This window comes from Hesperophylax consimilis, chromosome 16 (assembly GCF_061612785.1).
Source record: "Hesperophylax consimilis isolate HC1 chromosome 16, BYU_Hcon_1.0, whole genome shotgun sequence".
NCBI classification, from domain to species: Eukaryota; Metazoa; Arthropoda; class Insecta; order Trichoptera; family Limnephilidae; genus Hesperophylax; species Hesperophylax consimilis.
Window position 1 is genome coordinate 30,778,951 of NC_142851.1, and position 19,009 is coordinate 30,797,959.

General features: G+C 34.5%; 1 protein-coding gene across 3 annotated transcripts in view; it reads left to right on the forward strand.

The window, feature by feature from the left end:
• The window catches only part of LOC149417035 (proteasome activator complex subunit 4-like), a 61,290-nt gene extending 44,902 nt beyond the window's left edge, over nt 1–16,388 (forward strand). For 2 of the 3 annotated variants that reach the window (XM_089641135.1, XM_089641137.1), the window contains 6 exons: nt 187–448; nt 3,363–3,588; nt 5,664–5,869; nt 7,285–7,515; nt 9,720–9,911; nt 12,639–16,388. In XM_089641135.1, the coding sequence (XP_089497261.1) occupies nt 187–448; nt 3,363–3,588; nt 5,664–5,869; nt 7,285–7,515; nt 9,720–9,911; nt 12,639–12,773 (1,252 nt within the window). In that variant the 3' untranslated portion in view covers nt 12,774–16,388. The remainder of the gene's footprint in view (nt 1–186; nt 449–3,362; nt 3,589–5,663; nt 5,870–7,284; nt 7,516–9,719; nt 9,912–12,638) is intronic. The other variant, XM_089641136.1, reaches the window with a different exon arrangement.
• Nucleotides 16,389–19,009: the final 2,621 nt, after the last annotated feature.

Here is a 19,009-nt window from a genome sequence, read left to right on the forward strand (position 1 = left end):
ATTGAATCTTTTTTGAAAAAGTAACCCTATAGATCATTGGTTGTTCGTAATCGGGTTACAATGATCGGGAAGGTCACGATTGACCCTGGACTATTAAAAAGGGTACAAATATAATGCAATGTCTGATCATAAGTGTTTGGCTATGTGAATTAATTAATTTTTCGTTTGTCATTTACCTACTTCCAGATTATTGTCACTAAATAAAAGTGTACCCTTTTCCCCCACCGAAAATAGTAATGGCGATGAAACACAGATGGCTGTGGACGTAGCGCCCATTGTGAAACCGAGCACTTCAAAAACCTTCCTCACTGACGACATGAGAGCTCTCATAAAGAGCACCATGGAAAAGAGGGGTTTAGATAAAGGACCTATCAACATGGCCGCCGTTGGAAAAATTATGCAGGAGCTGAAGAATTCTAATCTTTTGAACTCTGACACATTATTGAAGGTTAGTTTCTTTTACACTTAGTACTATATTTTTGAGATTATTTCACTCTGTGTTTGTTCCATTATTTTTGTAAAGTCGGGTCTCCAGCGACCAAATGTTTTCAAAACATCGGACAAAAAAAAAAAAAAACATTGGTTCGGGACTGCCCCAATGTTTTATGTTTGCACAAACATTTTATTCAACGTTTGTGGTAATATTTTCGCTGAAAACCTGCCTTAATGGTAAGGTATTTCTATTTTTGGTATTTTATCAATAAAAATATTTTCTGGTTATCTATCACGTTATTTATAATCAATCTCTTGAACTCTTATCTTATTGGAGGTGGGATATATTTCATTTCATAACAACAGATTTCAGATTATGTAAATGTGATAATCTGGTCTAAATTATCGATGTTGTTGAAAACAAAAGTAAAATGTGCGCACTAATGATTAATTTATTATTTTAATCTGATTGGATTGTGTGTATTTCTAGAATTTCGTGCAATCACCCTTTTTCAGCTTTTTCCTCTCATGTGAATATACTTCTCAAATACACAAATTCATCCACTTACTTCATCGGTCAGTGGCGAAACTATAAGGTGGCAGGGTTGACAAAATGCCACGGGCCCCGCGGGGGCCGGGGCCCCGGCCGCCGCGAGTTCAGAAGTCAGAAGTAACCTAACATTTTTTACAAAATTTAGTAAAAATTATAAATTTTATATAAGTACATAAAATCAACTAAAGTTAGACACAACTAAAGGCCATATAGGTACTAATTCAAATAAATTATTAAGATTTAAACGCATTCCTAAGAAAAAGATGTCGTTCAATTTTAAAACGCATCCAATGGTTGCTGAATTTTTTGTCGCGGCAATTTTTTTGGGCATAGTATCAAAAGATGGAATATCTTATCAAGTTTTATATCTGATAAAGAAGGGGAGTCTTCAGCTTAGATAACATTAAAAACATTGAACCCTACTAGATGGTAAGAACGTTATGATGCTATTTTTGCTTTAAAAGTTCGGTTTGTTGAAGTCCAAAAAGCGCTAACGAAAACAATTCTGTTAAATTGCAAATCGGATGAAAGAAATTAAGCTTTATCAATCAAGCAGAAGATCGAGAACTACAGTTTTATTATGTTATTGGTTTTCCATTGCAAAATTCTACAAACTATCGATGCATCCTCTAAAGCGCTTCAGTCCAAAGCCATCGATCTTTCAAATGTTTAAAACGTTTAAAAGTTTGTCTGGAAGAATTGGAAAGGTATCGACATGAATTTGAAAATTTAAAAAATGAAGCTAGTAGTGTAGCAGAAAAGTGGTGCATCAACCCTGAATTTTCTAAAACCCGTCAGAGAAACTTTGCGAAGATGAGCGTCTCCAAGATCCGGAAAGGTTGTTTAAAGCGAACATATTTTATCAAGTAATTCATTAAAGTGAACATATTTTTATAAGTATTGGACGTCATTATTAATCAACTGCAATCGCGTTTCCTTCTAATGAATGAAATTGTTTCCAATTTCAGTGTTTTGCAACCTGCCACTTTGCAAAATTTAAATGACACTGATCTCTTAAAAACAGCTCCAGAATTTGTTGATATATATAAAAAAGACATATCTGAATCATTTTCCAGGGAAATTCTCAGTTTTCGGTCCACCTTCAGAGACGAAATAGAAAAGGCTACTTGTATTAGAGAACTTGCTGATTTATTAATAATAAATAATCATTTTATGTCGTGCAGCTCTCCTGAAGTATGTACTGCATTGATGTTATCTATTACAATTCTTGTGACGATAGTTATTGCCGAAAGGTCATTTTCGAAACTAAAATTAATAAAAACATATAAGATTTAACTCAATAGGATAAGACAGGTTACGTAACTTGGGGTTCCATGCTAACTCACCACAGTGACTATTCAACACACATTTAAAAAGTGATATAAAGTAATTAAAAATGATGAAAAAATAAAATTTAACCTAACCTACTTAACCCAGTTAATAAAGTTTTTGTTTCATCACTTTCCATGACTTTATGTAACTTTTTAAAGATGTGATGAATTATCATTTTGATGATTTATCCGGTCACCGTAACTTGGCTATTCTGTCTATTGAAAATTCAATGGCCCGATCTTTAAACTTGAATGACGTTATTGATACTTTTGCAGAACAGAAAGCTTGGAGAAAATAATTTTATTAATAAATATCTTGTAAAGACCAAATTGTTTTTTCATTATACCTACATATGTAATACCTTTGCTTTTGAAAATAAAAATGCACACAATAGTAGTAATACTGTTGGGTAACTTCTCAAGTTATTTATAAAAGATCAATTACAACGCGACTGTGATTTTTACTGGGGGGGCCCCATCCAATGAATTTGCCACGGGCCCCCGATGGTATATTTTCGCCACTGTCATCGGTCTAAATTATTTTACACTGTTTTGGTACTCTTACTTTCAAACACCATAATTAGACTTACAGCCGGCCCATAGTCATCAAATGGCGCTGAATGGTCATTTGATGACAATGTTACATTTGAATTTCTGTGAAACAACCCGTCCTTACATTACTTGCATTCATCATTAACTCATTCTGCATGCATACTTCATTAATAATACAGTCCATGGCTATCCTACGAGAAACTGCAACGATTTTAGGCTTCTTAAGACAAATTTATCGGCAACACAAAACAATATTAATTATAAAGGTTGTTCAATGAACTGCCTTTAAATTTTAAGGAAGCCAGAAGTCTTACAGTTTTTCGTGGGGTATGTCTCAATGTTGTGAAGTCCAAATATTAGTACGTAGGTAATGTAATATTTTTATAGTAGTTTTAGAACAGATGTACACTAGATATAAAATGTTTAATTTTATAATTAAATAAAATATACTTAAAATCCTAGAAATCAGAGACTATTTTGTTTATTAATTTCAGGACTCTGATACTGACAAGAGCACCACGATGGAAGGAATGATGAGTGGGTTCATGGACACAACCAGCAGAACATTCCCAATAGTCAACATGCTCGAAAGCAACTTTGCGTCGAGTCTCAAACTAACCGACGAGAAACCACTGAACGGAGATGTTATCAATGCTGAAGAAGATATAGACATGGAACAAGACAGTGAATATGACGTTAGCCTGAGATTCTTCAAAACAGGTAATAATAATATAAAGATAGACTCGAGGAACTAAGATTACCAACATTAAAAGAAAGAAGACAAACTGGTGACTCGGTTGAGACTTCCAACATTTTATCTGAATGCAAAAAACTGACTGTTAAAAAACTGCATTGCATCGACATTAATTCGACTCCCTATCTCGTTCCGTTTGCTGAGGTATTGCGTTAAGTATTCTCTGGGCGTCCCCAACTTTTTCTAGCACTCAAACCACCCTCTAATCACTCCTGGCACTAATAAGAACAAAATTTGAAATTTTCAACGATATCGGTGGACTACTTTTGGAGTTTAGCGAGCACAAACATGCGCAGGCTGAATTTTTATATATTAAGATACAAGATACAAGAAATGTCTGCGGACACTCAAAAAAAACATTTTTTTTTAATTAATTTAAAACAACTCAATTACTGTTAAACTTAATGTGAAATCAGATATGAGCGCATCAGCAGAATCATGCCTGCTTATTAAATAATAATTATTTAATAATTCCTATAGCACCATTTTTGTGAAAATTCACCTGAAGGGCGTGACACGCTAACATACATAGATAACAAATAATATAAGTTATAAAATTACCATTCATCGATCACTCGTTGAACATGACATAAGAATATATATTCTGTGTTGTAATAAATCTACCTTGCACCTTACGACGTATTGTATTAATTAATTAAATTAAATTTTGTCAAAAATATTATCAGTGTGATTTAAGATTCGATTCAAATAATGTTTGGTTACATAAACAGATTCGTATTTTTATCTTTAATATATCTAATAATCTAAGAAAACATTGCACACTCATTCTTTTTGAGATTTTTGTTTGTGTCGAATAATAAAAAAATATGGAACAAACAATTATATTTTTGACGGTAAGTAATAAGTGCATACTTATGAAGAAATTACGGTGCGTTAACACAAAAGATCCAATAAATCTTCTTTATCTTCTATCTATCTATCTATATAAATAAAAATGTAAATTAAATCTCTGAAAGTTCTTCACCAATTGATTTGAAATTTTGACAAAACGTTGCATTTGAATACGCATGTGTTTTTATATACCTATATTATATAGATGTCACCTGCGACGGGAAAAATGTAAAATGACACGTATACCGTTATGTCCTTTATGCTCGTCAGTTGATCACAATTTGATCAGTAGGTAAAATAGGCCAAGAAACTGCATTTAACGGGGAGGATTCATGTCAATAATTGAGAATGACGCTGATTGTCTATTTGATGGTAATCAAATCTGGTGTTAGAAACACTCCAAGTCACGTTTTGATGTTAGTTTAACCACTCAGAACATTAGAACGTCAAAAGACGTAAATATGATAATAGCGGTCAAGACATTAGAACGTCTTTTCACGTAAACGCGCGAGATTTTACAAAAATCGATTTATTTCCATCACTAGTATACGGATTGCCATGATTTAAAATACAGTATCGATAATGAATAACGCTACGCGTCTGTATTCAGGAATATCTATGGAATGTAGAGGTGCATTATCTAAGTCGATTGGATCTGTCATCTTGTTCGTTCATAATTTATTGCGTTTCTAAATAATTTATTAAAAATATTTTAGTTTGGACGGTTAATATTTTGAGGTGACTAATAGTTTTTAATTATATTTCTTCAATATATAAAGTGTTATTTCTTTATGATACTCAGAAAAAAGTACATTTTTCACAGCTTTGAAATAGTGGTCAGCGATTTTTACATATTTTTGACGTTTTCAGAAAATGTATATTTAGAAACGCAAATATTTACGTATAACAAAACAATACGATAGTGAATTTCATAATCTTTCCAAAACATTTTTTAGAATGAGGCTACGTTTCCCAAAACGTGAGTTATGAAGCTTTTAACAAAACTCGTGAATAACACAAAAATTTTCACGTTTTGACAGTTCGCAAAGGAACACAAAGTAAATAAAAGTCTTTGTCTGAGAGGTTAAATACGTATTAAAAAATTTAAAATTCACGTACAAATGGTTAAAAGAACCTCAATTTGGCTACATATAACAAAAAAAATTAATGTTATTTTTGTTTTTCTTAGCCACCAAATGGGTGATCTGCGCTATATCTCGCAGCTCGTTTGGTGCGCGCGACCCATACTACGTTTTGGTGCCAGCGGCCTGCGCGCTAGGCTCCATGGAGCGCGACGAGGAGCTTGTGCGCCTGTGCGGCACATTCCTGTCCTCCCTGGCGCAGGCCTTGCACGCGCCCCACACGCTCACCGTGGCGCTGCAGACCGTGGAGAAGGTAGGATGTCTTGTATTAATATAGCAGTACCTTTGTGGGCCTGGCACTTAATTTGCACTTGTATCTCTCATGCTCGACAATTAAGGAAAAAAAAACAATCTAACTTGATCCTCTAATAATTTTTGAAAAATATTTGCACTCATTCCAGAGTGGAAAACTGGTGATAGACTACCATTCAGAATCGAAATGTTCTTTAGAATAGCTATGTTAAAATATTTGTCGCTATGTACACATATGTATGCATGAAGGAAAGGTGCCTCCAGCGCTATGCATATATTTAAGCATTTGACTTCAGTTGCTGTATACTACGTATGTGTGACTAATTTAGCATATAAGTGAACCTAAAAATAGTTTGAACCTTTATCTTACTGAAATCTGGATTCACCAGTTAAAATATTCTTATTTGTTAACATAGGTTGAAGACGATGATGGTAACAACATAGTAGTGTGTGTAGACAGCGCTGAGGTGATGCATAATTTTTTGTTATGCTTCACTGTTTTCAAATATTATAACCGTATATTGCATCTTATTGTTTATTTATGTGTTACAAAATAATTCAGGCGAATTAATGAACCTTTCAAGAAAAGCAATTCATAAATCTGTCAAGAAATAAGAGAATTACAGCAGTTCAAATCGGTTACGATTGTCAAAAACAGTGCTGTGTGCAAGTGTTATTTTATGTACATCAGGAATGCAGTGAAAAGTTTAAATAACTGAATTAATCAAGTCGCTTACACGGTGGCTTGATACTTAATGCAGTATTTATGGCAACATTGTCACAATAGCACTAAACCCTAACCTTCAATTTCATCTTCAGTTTACCTTAGCCACCGCCATCTTTATTAATACAGGCCATGCTGTAGAAAGTGAACTGATAGTTGAAAAAGACACCTGGGGGCTTACTCTGTATCTTTCGGGTTAACAAACCAGTAAGTTCGTAGTTTAACCTTTCCTTCTCAGTGCTGTCAACTGAGTGAACAACGTCTCTAATTAATAAAATATCTCTCTAAATTTGCTAAACACAGAGATCAAATTTTAGGTATTCCTCCGCAATACATTTATGTATTGAATTAAGTAATTACAATATATAAATATTAACGAGTGTATAGCGCTGGAGGACGAGTCATTTTTGAACACCGTAAGGGAAGGGTTAATACGCGTTTGTGACGTGGCTAAACCGGCGGCAGGAACGTTTCCAAAGAAACAGAGTAAGCCCCCTGTTTTCGGACTTCTTGCACTGGATTTAGCAGGGTTTTGTAACTAGTTCTGTTTCTGCAGCCTGTATTAATAAAGATGGCGGTGCAGAGAATTACAAAAGCATAAAAGAGACACAGACCCCATCTTTTGTACTATCTGTAACAAATCATATGTTCAAATCATACAAATATTTAACGTTTTAAATTTATTTGTTTAGGTGTGTGAGTCTCCATCATGGTGCGCCCGAGCCTCTTGCCTCGGCTTCCTTCAGTCCCTGGTCTTCCACAACATGGCACTGGTCTCTGCAGCGACGACCAATCAGGAGTCTGTGCTTCGTATAGTCCTGAAGTTGATGGCCGACTCCCGCCCAGAGGTGCGGGAGACAGCTGCCCAGGTTATGGCCGGTTTGCTACACTGCGGAGTGGCTGAGAATCAGGAGAAACTACTGGTGAGATCATCATTTCAATTTTGTTTGTTTTCTTTCTTCAATTTGGGAGGCAAAAGATAGTTTGGGTAGACCTTTTGACCTTTCGCCCATCGCCTTGTGCCGCAGCATGGAGGGATATATCATTCGTCCGTTACTGATCCCTAGATTCCTACCCACCCCTCATACCTTTTCCTTCCCAGAACTTCCTCTCCTTCCTTTAATTATAAAGACCTTGAGCATCCCCAAAGATGACATAGGCCCTGAGGGAAATTAGTTTCCTCAGGGCCTCCTGTGTGGGGTTAAATAAAATTCTTCAAGATTATTTTGAATAGCTCAGAGACAAACCAATAAATCCTCTGGGGATGTTTGTACAGTAGAACCCCGTTAATTCGAACCCCGATAATTCGAAAAAACGCGTAATTCGAAATTTTCGCAAAAAAAATTTCCGCTGAAAAATTTTTTCATACAAAATTTTTTTTAATTCGAAATTCGTTAATTCGTAATTCGAAATTTATTTTTGTCCGCGCACGAAAATTTGTTCGTGTAATTCGAAAAAATTTGATTTTTGCGAAAATAAATCATAATATTTCGTAAATCTGAATCTAAAAGTCAGCCGTGGCGGTAAAACGCCGAAAAATGTATTTTTACGTGGTTATACATCGTCCTAATTAGTATTATTATTTTGTAAATCTGAATCGATTTACACTGGAATGTCGTATTTTTTCAAATTTATTTCGAATATCTGAGTTTAAAGGGCCGAGAAAATACATTTTACGCGGATATATGTCGTAGTTTTACGAGTTTACGCCAAATATCTGCATTTAAAGGGTCGGCCGCGACGAAACTCGGCCGCGTAATTTAGATTTACGCGTAAATATATCTAATTTTTACTAACTTTACTTCGAATATCCGCGTTGAAAAAATACGGCGCGACGGAAATCGGCCGAAAAATTTCGATCCATGCCGAAATATGACATATTTTTACGAATTTACTTCAAATATCTGAACTTAAAAGGCCGCCCGCGACGAAAAACTGCCGACAAAAATCGATTTACGCGGAAATATATCATATTTTTACGAATTTATTTCGAATATCTGAATTTGAAAAGCCGGCCGCGACGGAATACGGCCGCGAATTCTCGTTTTACGCGGAAATATATCGTATTTTTACGAATTCAAATTCAGATATTTGAAATAAAGGGCCGGCCGCGACAGAAAATTACCGCGAAATCTCGATTTACGTGGAAATATATCGTATTTTTACTAACTTTACTTCAAATATCCGCGTTGAAAAAATACGGCGTGACGGAAATCGGCCGAAAAATTTCGATCCATGCCGAAATATGACATATTTTTACGAATTTACTTCATATATCTGAACTTAATATCTCAATTTAAAGGGTAGGCCGCGACCGAAATCGGCAGCGAAATCTCGATTTACGCGTAAATATATAGCATTTTTATGAATTTATTTAGAATATCTGAATTTACAGGGCCGGCCGCTACGGTAATCGACCGCGAAAATAAAGAAATAATTGGTATTAATACGAATTTACAACTAAAATACCACCCGGATTTGAAGAGGCGGCTGAGAAAATCGATTTTCGGCGTATTTATTTTTTCATAAAATTTCGAATTACGTGGGAATTCGTTAATTCGAAATTTGATTTTTGATGTCCGCTGGATTTCGAATTAACGAGGTTCTACTGTATTAGTTCAAGAAAGTTACATAGTTTTGGGCGGCAGTTGCGCGCGTTCAAATTAAGTTTGATGATAATCTTGCAAGATATTGCATTGTTTTTATTACACTGTATTATAAATTGGTATATAGGTACCCACAGAGATTTAAATTTATTTTGTGTTTATACATCTGATTACGCGCATGACTTGTCAATGAACATTTTGATTGGGAAATTTTATATTATATTCTTTGGATAGTGAGATTTCAGTACAGTACACACAAAACGTTGTCCCCACCATCGATGAAATTCTCGAGCCGCCATTGATATATAAGAACCAAATGTGCAAAAAATGATGTTTCAATAAGATTGGCAGCCATCTTGGCTGTCAGTGTCTGGGGTCTACATATGACGTTGCTTTAATGCGTTTAAGAGAGTTCATTAGATATACGAATGGAGCTAAATTATGTTGTATAATTTTTTTCTTTAACTTTATTCTCTTCTGATTTCTGCCTTCCTAATAACCAATAACATTCTTGTTACCAGGAACAATTCAAGTCGATGTGCAAGGGCAAGGTGTCCAAGGGCCCCGGGGCCACGGAGGCCCTGATTGGCCGCCACTGCGGAGTGCTGGGGCTCTGCGCCTTCATCGCGGCGCACCCCTACAGTGTGCCCCCCTACCTGCCTGAGATATTCCTCGTGCTGGGGAGACATCTCAACGATCCACTGCCAATTCCGGTGAGAAAATTATAATATTTTATAAAGGCTTACCATCTGATTTGTTCTTTGTAACCTTTCCCCCTTTAGACCATTCTTCCACAGGTAAAATTATTCCACGTCAGCATCCAATATTCACGTCGTGTACTCACATCGCAAACAACTTGTTGCACTCAGTCTGTGCACATCGCTAATAATAAGTGCTTTATTATCTTCTTTTTTTTTGTAACAAATAGATATAATGATATCCTCACTGGGATATCCCGTGCTGAGGATTTCATTTATATAATATTAAAATTTAGTGGTATGGATTATATAAATATATTAAATAGTTTTTTCTGAGATAAAATAAAGCTCATAAAATCAAGAGACCTGCATAGCCACCAATCATTGTAGAATTCTCGAAATGTTAATACTAGAACACTTTCATAACCCGACTCACAACACTGTCAACCAAACAGCTGCTGTAGCTATCATTTTTAAATTCTGTCATTCTTTGTTGACTGTTTCGTTCCTAGTGTTGATCCAAAGTCCTCCGCATTGTTACAAAATGTCTGATATAAGAAACGACATGTTTAAAGTCGGGACAATCAAGTTATCAAGAGACAATCATTTAAAGTATGAACAATCCCACCCGACAGATTTCGGGAGTCTGGTGTCGTCGACGAGTTTACAAAATGTCAGCAACGTGTCACTGTGTACGAAACTCCGCGCGGATACTTGAATCGTCGAGTATCGGATACTTGCATATCCCAGTGGAAAAAAGGTCTTATAGATGATGCGTTCAACAGATACAACGGAGCTCTCAGCGGTAGGATTACCTCTAGGCAATTATTATTTTTTTTCTTTTTTAAAGTATATTTTATTTGGTTATAAAATTTAACATTTTATACCTAGTGTAGATATCTTATATCTTTTATGGTATAGGTATGTATTGTAGGTACATCATGATAATTGAGATTGATGTAGTAAATGTATTCCTTTAAATAACAAAACAGATCTGGGCACTAAACACCGCGAAAGCCATTTCAAACAATTTCACCATTTTAAATTTTGGCCTTGAATCAGGGGCGATACTAAGAATCTTTATAACTTACCAATACAGTATCAGATATTAAATACATAAAGTTGGATTTTTAAGAAAAACTTATTGTATTAAGTTGCATTATAGAATACATAATACATTTTAAATAATTGACACGAGATTTAAATGATAACTCTATCAGTTATTCTTCTGACGTCTTTATATTTTTATTTCTATTTAGGAGATTATGATATATAATTTGCCTTCTTTAGTTGCCGAGGTGTTGATGTTTTACTAAATTTTAATCTACTGATTTTAATTTTGTGTTTACAAATCTTATTTAATACTTCTTTAATCTTAAATTCATGATAAAAGATGCACTTGCTTTGGAACATTGTTGTATTGAAACCCATGCAGCCTAAACTACCTAATTTCACGCTTGATAGCTATGCACAATGCTGCACGGCTTCAATTGACACGAAAGCTACGTGGCTTTATACAGCTATGCGGCCACACAATGCTAGTTGACCTACGCCCCCACAATGCCAATTTTCGGCAGTCTTAGAGAGTCCACATATTTTTCTGCCGAATGTCAATATTTTTTGCTTGATAGTTCATCAGATGATGAATCTGAAAACGGATTTGATTTATTAGTAAAGCTAGCTGACGTGTACCCGGCGTTGGTGGGGGTTATCCTTAACAGATAGACATATACCATGGCGGTCTTTTCTGTAGGGTTTTTTAAGATATACAATTCCGTAGTACATTATTTTGATGTATCTCAAAATGTTAAGTCATCGTAATGTAAGTTCCTGAAAATATTTTTTTTACCACTTGATTATAAAACATCGATTTTTCTCTACTTTCTTTAAAAATAATATGCATGTATTATATATATAAACCTTCCGGAAGAAATTTTCTAAATGATAGTAAAAACCCTATCAAAGTCCGCTGCGTAGTTTAGAAGAACTAAGCGCACAAACAGACAGAAGTGGTAAACAACTTTATTTTATACTATTTAAAGATATTTCTGTATTTAGTGATAATATTTCAATATGTCTGTTAGCGGGTGAGTGGGAGAAGAGACATGGCATTCCGTGGACTAGCAAGGTGGCTGCAGCTTCGGCTAGCGATTCCGCTGCAACCCACGTATGTTCCTCTGACGTTACATACGCACGCAGCGTTGCGTAGCGCGCGCTTGGCCCGCTACATGTTGATACGTATGGCAGTTCATAGTGAACAAAGCTGCCAAGTGTTAAATGTAAGAGTGGTAGATACTCTCAGTATTGCCATGGTGAAAGACCACCATTCGCGTACTTCATATTCATCTTCCTATTCCTTATCTCCTTCCCCTCTCCACTCTCTTCACCCTCACAAAATACCCCAATTGGGGATGCCATTGTCCCGCTGACTCCGAACAGTTGACTCGTGTGTGGTATTCATATAATAAAAAAGGAGATATATTTTTCAGTCCCTAAAAAACAAAATTTTTAAAATGTCATTGATTTCCCATAATAGGTTTGGTCTTTTGAAAAAATTTGTAAGAATTTGATTGTTGTTTGTTTCCTTGCATATGCGAGCCGAACTGCCGAGCTGAACCTTGACTTATGAAAAAGGAACGAACCAATTGCAAATGGCGCAAAACGCCGCTTGCAGTTACTTTGTTCCTAAATGTATACGTACCATTATGTTGTTTTAAAACGTTGTTTTATTTTTATTTGCAGTCAACAATTCGTAAAGCCCTCGGAGACTTTAAGAGAACCCATCACGATGATTGGCAAAATCACCAGCTCAAGTTCACAGAAGATGAATTATGTTTGCTTAGCGATCTAACAGTTCCCCCTTCACATTATGCTTAATACTTCAATAGCTTCATTTTAATTTACAATCAATTTACATACTCAAGAGCAGTTGATGTTGATGAAAATTTTAATTTGGCATGTTTTCATAAAAATTTAAAAATTATAGTTTTAAATGGATTTTCCCATTCTTTTTATTAGAATTTTTTCATCTCTTCCAAGAATAGAGATACTCTCAGAATGTATATTGTTGCCATTCGATTAAAATGCAATAACCGCAATCAAATATAAAATAGTATTTTATGTAATGACTAAAATGACCTTCTGTCGCCAATATCATTTGACTAGAGTGAGGTATTTTAATTTGCATTCTATTTTAACTGTTAAAGTATTTGTTATATTTGAATGAGATAAAATGTGATCAATTCAACAACTTTTAACTATAATACTTACAATAATTCCAAAACTAATGTTAAACCTGTGGTTTGTGCGTTACTTGGATCCAAGTCATTCAAATTTGCTCCATTTTGTTTGTGAATTCGAATTTGAATCCTATGCAAGTATCGATGATTTTAGTTGATTGGTTGGAAAACAGGACTTTTCATTCTAAATTAAATGGAGCATTGTTATTTCAAACTAGCTGTACCACGCCACGTTGTGCCTGTCTGTTATATTTATATTATATTTTTTAGACCTAAACTTACCCAAACCACAGGTTAAAGAACACACAATCTCTTTAAATTACCTTTCTGTATACATAAATTGTCATTTGCCAGTTATTTTGTTTTGACGGTTTGGCGTTATTGTTTTCGGTGACCGGATAACTCATCAAAATGACAATTCAACACACAACAAAAAGTGTTAAAAAGTTATGAAAAGTGATGAAACAAAAACTAGGTTGAATGGGTTACATATGTAACTATTTAACCTAGTTTTTGTTTCATCACTTTTAATGACTTTATATTACATTTTAAAGGTGTGTTGAATTGTCATTTTGAGGAGTTATCATGGAACTATTGTATTCCCATGCAGAAACTCACGAAAGAATTAAAGATAGGGCTGTGCTCATAATATCATCTTTATTTTTATGTAGCCGGATTTTTTAATCAACGTTAGTTCAATAGGCAGGAAATGATAACCGAAGATAAGATTATATCTTTTTTTTAAAATTTGTTTTAATATTAAATACGATGTTCGTTATAATCTATGTATTATATGTGATTCAATCCAATATTGTATTTGTATGCCTCTCTTGAAAGAATTGAGATTTTATATGGACAACACTATTTATTCATACATATTAGTATTGCGCATGTACGGGCGCAAATAAAAAAATTGTCTTATATTGTAAATCATAACTTGCAAAAAGCGTATTTTAATAAAATAATTTAATGAACACTATTTATGAATACGTGGATTATAACGAACGTCGCATTTAACCTTGAATGAAAAGTGTTCTACGTTTAGAGGTATAATTTTCCTTTTCATATACCAAACACACTCTATCCAATTGTTATTATAATATTACCTTTGCGAGAAGATAGTATTTTCATAGTCGATAAACAAGATAGATCCCTGTGCCCTTAATATTAATGTAATTTTAAAATAAGGCTCAATTCTATTAGTACCATTGACCGTGCATACAAACACAGTTAATAGATAATAATGTATGTTTATTTTCTCTGCAAGGGTTGATTTTATTATATGAACTTAAAGCCTTAGTTTTTAAAAAGAAACGGAATCTCAGTACACATTATGTTTCATTAGGTATATTTTAACAAGTTACAAATTTTGGTTTTATTTTTATGAAGATTTCTTTATGTTATTAATTCCGATGAAAGTTTTATTTTTGTGTTTGTGATACGGCAGGTTAGATGTTTAACATAATCATCTTAATATTAATTAAAATATAAAAACTTAATTTGAACATTTTATTTTTTTACCAGTTCCACAAGTCATGATAATAATATTATGAATCGAATATTGAATTGATTATGTTAGATGTAACCACAATACTGCAATAATGCAATTGCTTTTAGAATGTGTTAAAATTCTAAGCATTTGATTACTGAAGTTTGGATAATTCAACAGTTGGGTTACTAAACATTTGGATTACGGAACATTTGAATTGCCGAATGTTTGGATAATTCAACATTTGGATTACTGAATGTTTGGATAATTCAACAGTTGGGTTACTAAACATTTGGATTACGGAACATTTGAATTGCCGAATGTTTGGATAATTCAACATTTGGATTACTGAATGTTTGGATAATTCAACAGTTGGGTTACTAAACATTTGGATTACGGAACATTTGAATTGCTGAATGTTTGGATAATTCAACATTTGGATTACTGAATGTTTGGATAATTCAACAGTTGGGTTACTAAACATTTGGATTACGGAACATTTGAATTACTGAATGTTTGGATAATTCAACATTTGGATTACTGAATGTATGGATAATTCAACATTTGGATTACTGAATGTTTGGATAATTCAACATTTGGATAATTCAACATTTGGATAATTCAATATTTGGATTACCTACTGAACATTTAGATTATAAACATTTGGATTACTGAACATTTGAACTACTGAACATTTGGTTCCATAGAATAAAGAATAACACAAGAAGTGCCTGTTTCGTGATCCAAATACATATAAGCCCAATTTATATTTCCATACAAAACTTGATTACGAAATTCAAATGCGATGCCGGTATATAATTTCAGGCAAGTGTAAGTGAGACTGATGACATCCTAAATGATCTAGAACCAAAACGTGCTAAGTCGGTGGCACATTTGTTTGGAAGGCACTTCTAGTTTTCTTCTTTATTCTCTGTATGAGTTACTGAAAAATTTAATTTGTAAAAAGTTTGGATTATAGAACATTTTGATCACTGAACGTTTGGATTACTGAATGTTGATCGAGATTGTGCTTTGCTTGGGTTGATTATGTCAGATATAACTATCTAACATAAGTCACAGCCTGCTCTGCACTCTTGACAAGACTAACTGAGGGAGCCTGTGTTTGAGAGATTTGTTGTTGTAGAGCCGGCATAAGGTATGTTTTATGTTGGATGTGAGGTACATAAGACTGATACGAAAGTGGAAGATTTGGATTGTAATACCTAATAATGTATAATTAATATTAATTACGTACAGGGTTGTGGAGACGTAATGTCTACATTATTATTCAGTTTAATATTGGTAAGCAGGTGATATGTGACTTCTAACAGAAAGGTAATATGGAGTTTTGTAATATTGCACGGAGAAGGTTTGTATTTTTAACAATTTCAACATAACTACTAATGGTGGTGATGGTTATAAATTCATCCAATTATTTTATGTGTTTTATTTGTCTATTGTTCAATTTATATAATATATACACGGTTTTTAATAGACGATGGCTGCATAACTTTTTCTTCGTAGTGGCATCAATTATTTTTGATTACATGAATAAATAATAATGATAAGGCACTTGAATTCCATGAAATGTTTTGTACACGAGAACATGTAAGTCAACATTTTGAGTAAGTATTAATGTGTTATTAACATTTCCATATTTATTTTTAAGCGGAAAAGTTTATTTTGCAATGCAAGCCACATATTTATTACTGTACAGTCTGGCGCTAATGTTTATTAGAGCAAATAAAATATTCAGAAAAATTACTTACTGTTTTTTATTGATAAAATTTAGTCACAAAATCGAGTTTTTGGCATATTATGTCAAGTTTGCAAAAACATTTTGAGCGATCGTTAGTCATAATGTGCCTAATGAAACTAAAAATATGGGATGGACTGTGAAATCTAGGTGGATTCATTGGCTTTAAACCGCAGTAAGTACTTCATGTTATTATTTTGAGGAATGATATTAGATAAATAACATGGTAAATGTATACATATAAAACCAATCGCTCGAGTGGCTACAAAATATGAATTATACTTTTCACGGTCTATGTTATATTTGGGGATGCTGTGTGGAGAGTCTTTTTGAGGGAAGGTGCTATAGGAGGGAGGAAATAGGCTAGTAAATCATTCTATGGTCGAGACGTTGAACACAAGAATGATTTGTAGAAGATATCCATTCTCACCTGGAAAATGTTACCCGTGCTTTTAATTGTTGGGCTAGTTCCTCGGAGCATCTTCCATTGAGATACCGGTAGAACAATGACATCATTCCTACCTAACGCCTGTGCTCTGAAGATTGCAATCTGTTTGTTAAGATAGGGGAATCTATCAAATGGACCGCCGGTTCCTGCCCAGAGAAAAGGGTTTTTTCAAGTATTGGGCTCCAGACCAGAGGTGGCTGCCAAATTCTAAATTGCGTTTGGCGTGTTTCACGGCTGTACACCAGTGCTAAAAGGATTGGTCACACTTTGCCTGATCTCCAAAATATGCTGCATTTTAGATAGGTCCATGATCTTCAGTCATCAACCAAGGATGATATCTTTTCAGGTGTCCTGCCATTGATTCACCATGAATTATTGGTTTATTTTTAAAAATTTACATTCTATAAATAATGCAATCACTACGGAGATTTAACGCTGATAATGTTTAATATCCTGATTGATAAAAGTTATAGATAATGCAGTGATATATAATTCAAGTGACATAATATTTCGAACAGCATTAAATTAAGTATCAATGATAATGAAAACAGAATATATAAAATAGAATTAATATGCATTAGATAAGATTCCAGAGAGATTATGTAATGCATAAAGCCCATTTAAATATACATTCGCAACAATTTAATGCATCGGTTATCTTTACATGCATATCACCAGTGTCATGCAATCTGACTGAGTTATGATATTGTTACATGGTAACAAATAAGAAATGTTTTTCTTTTTGGAATATGGAATCCAGTTATCAGTCTTAGTAAATCAGACCCGTTGATAAGAGCATTTGCAGTACATTTTAAGATAAAAATTACAAGTCAAATGCACATCTTCTGTAATCATTTTTTTTGTTTCTTTCATAGACAAAAGAAACAGCAGTCGTCATGCCACAACACAGCTGGAGGCAAACCACATGATAGTCATTTTGGCCCCAGGAGGGTTCCAGCATGGCGACCTTCCTGGTCGATGGATAAGGCTCTCGATTAGTAAGCTGGAGGCTGCGGGTTCAAATGCCACCGTGCGCAAGCACATTTTATTTGATTAATATGTGTTATTTCACGATTTCCTCACTAAAAATAATATATTCTTGTATATTTGCGGCACATTCCAGAGTGGAAGATACTCTCAGTATCACCCTGGTGTAAGACCACCGTTCAGAATTGAAATGTTGCTTGAAATGGCTTTGGCCGTATTTGGTGACCAGATCTGAATAGCTAGGTATGTACTTCCCCACCTTCCTCTTCCTCATATTCTTCTCCTCCCCACTACTTTCAGCCTCACAACTTCCCCAATTGGGAATGCCATAGTCTCACTGACTCCAGATGGTTTTGAGCAGTTGGGATTCACATAAAAAATAAAAATACAAATAATTTTTTTTTTTACATCTTGAATTAAATATGACATCATTCGTGCATTGATCTCCTGCGAGCGAACATTAAAGTAACCAGAACTTGGACAGCAATGTAAAGATCCATAAAGTAAGGTAACGGTTTGCAGCGCAGTTCTTTGTGGGTCTGGATGTACATTATTAACCGAGCCGACTAATCCTATCACATAGGATTGCATAGCTATAGAAATATATTCCTAGAGAATCAGGGATCTGCCTTGTGCACTTTAATAAAATACCTGATAATGTTAAAATAATAATAATGTTTAAACTATGAATTGCTCTATATTCAACTTGGCTTAAACTATGAATTGCTATATTTAACTTGGCTACGAACTACAAATTGCTTTATTCGGCTTGGCTATAAATCAAAAATTGCTATATTCAACTTTGCTACAAACTACCAGCTTACACTGGTCCACCACCAGCCCGAGTTACACGGGAAGGTAAGGACTGGGAAACTACGGCTAAAATAGTTACTCCCTCCAAAGTTAAATGGGCTATCGAAGGGTTTGACCCCTTTAAAAGCGCGGAAGAAGATGGAATCTTTCCGGCACTTCTACAGAGGGGTTTAGATTCAATCTTACTTCCGGTGCGATGTCGAGACACATGCAGATATTGGGAGTGGAAAAAACCAATAGATGCAAGAAATGTGAAGAGGATGAAGAGACTCCAATTCACCTATGGTGCCAACGTCCTGCCTTGGTGGGAATTATGCTCAGGCTCCTGGGGAGACATCCAGTAGAACAAGAAGAGATATCCACATACCCAATAACAACACT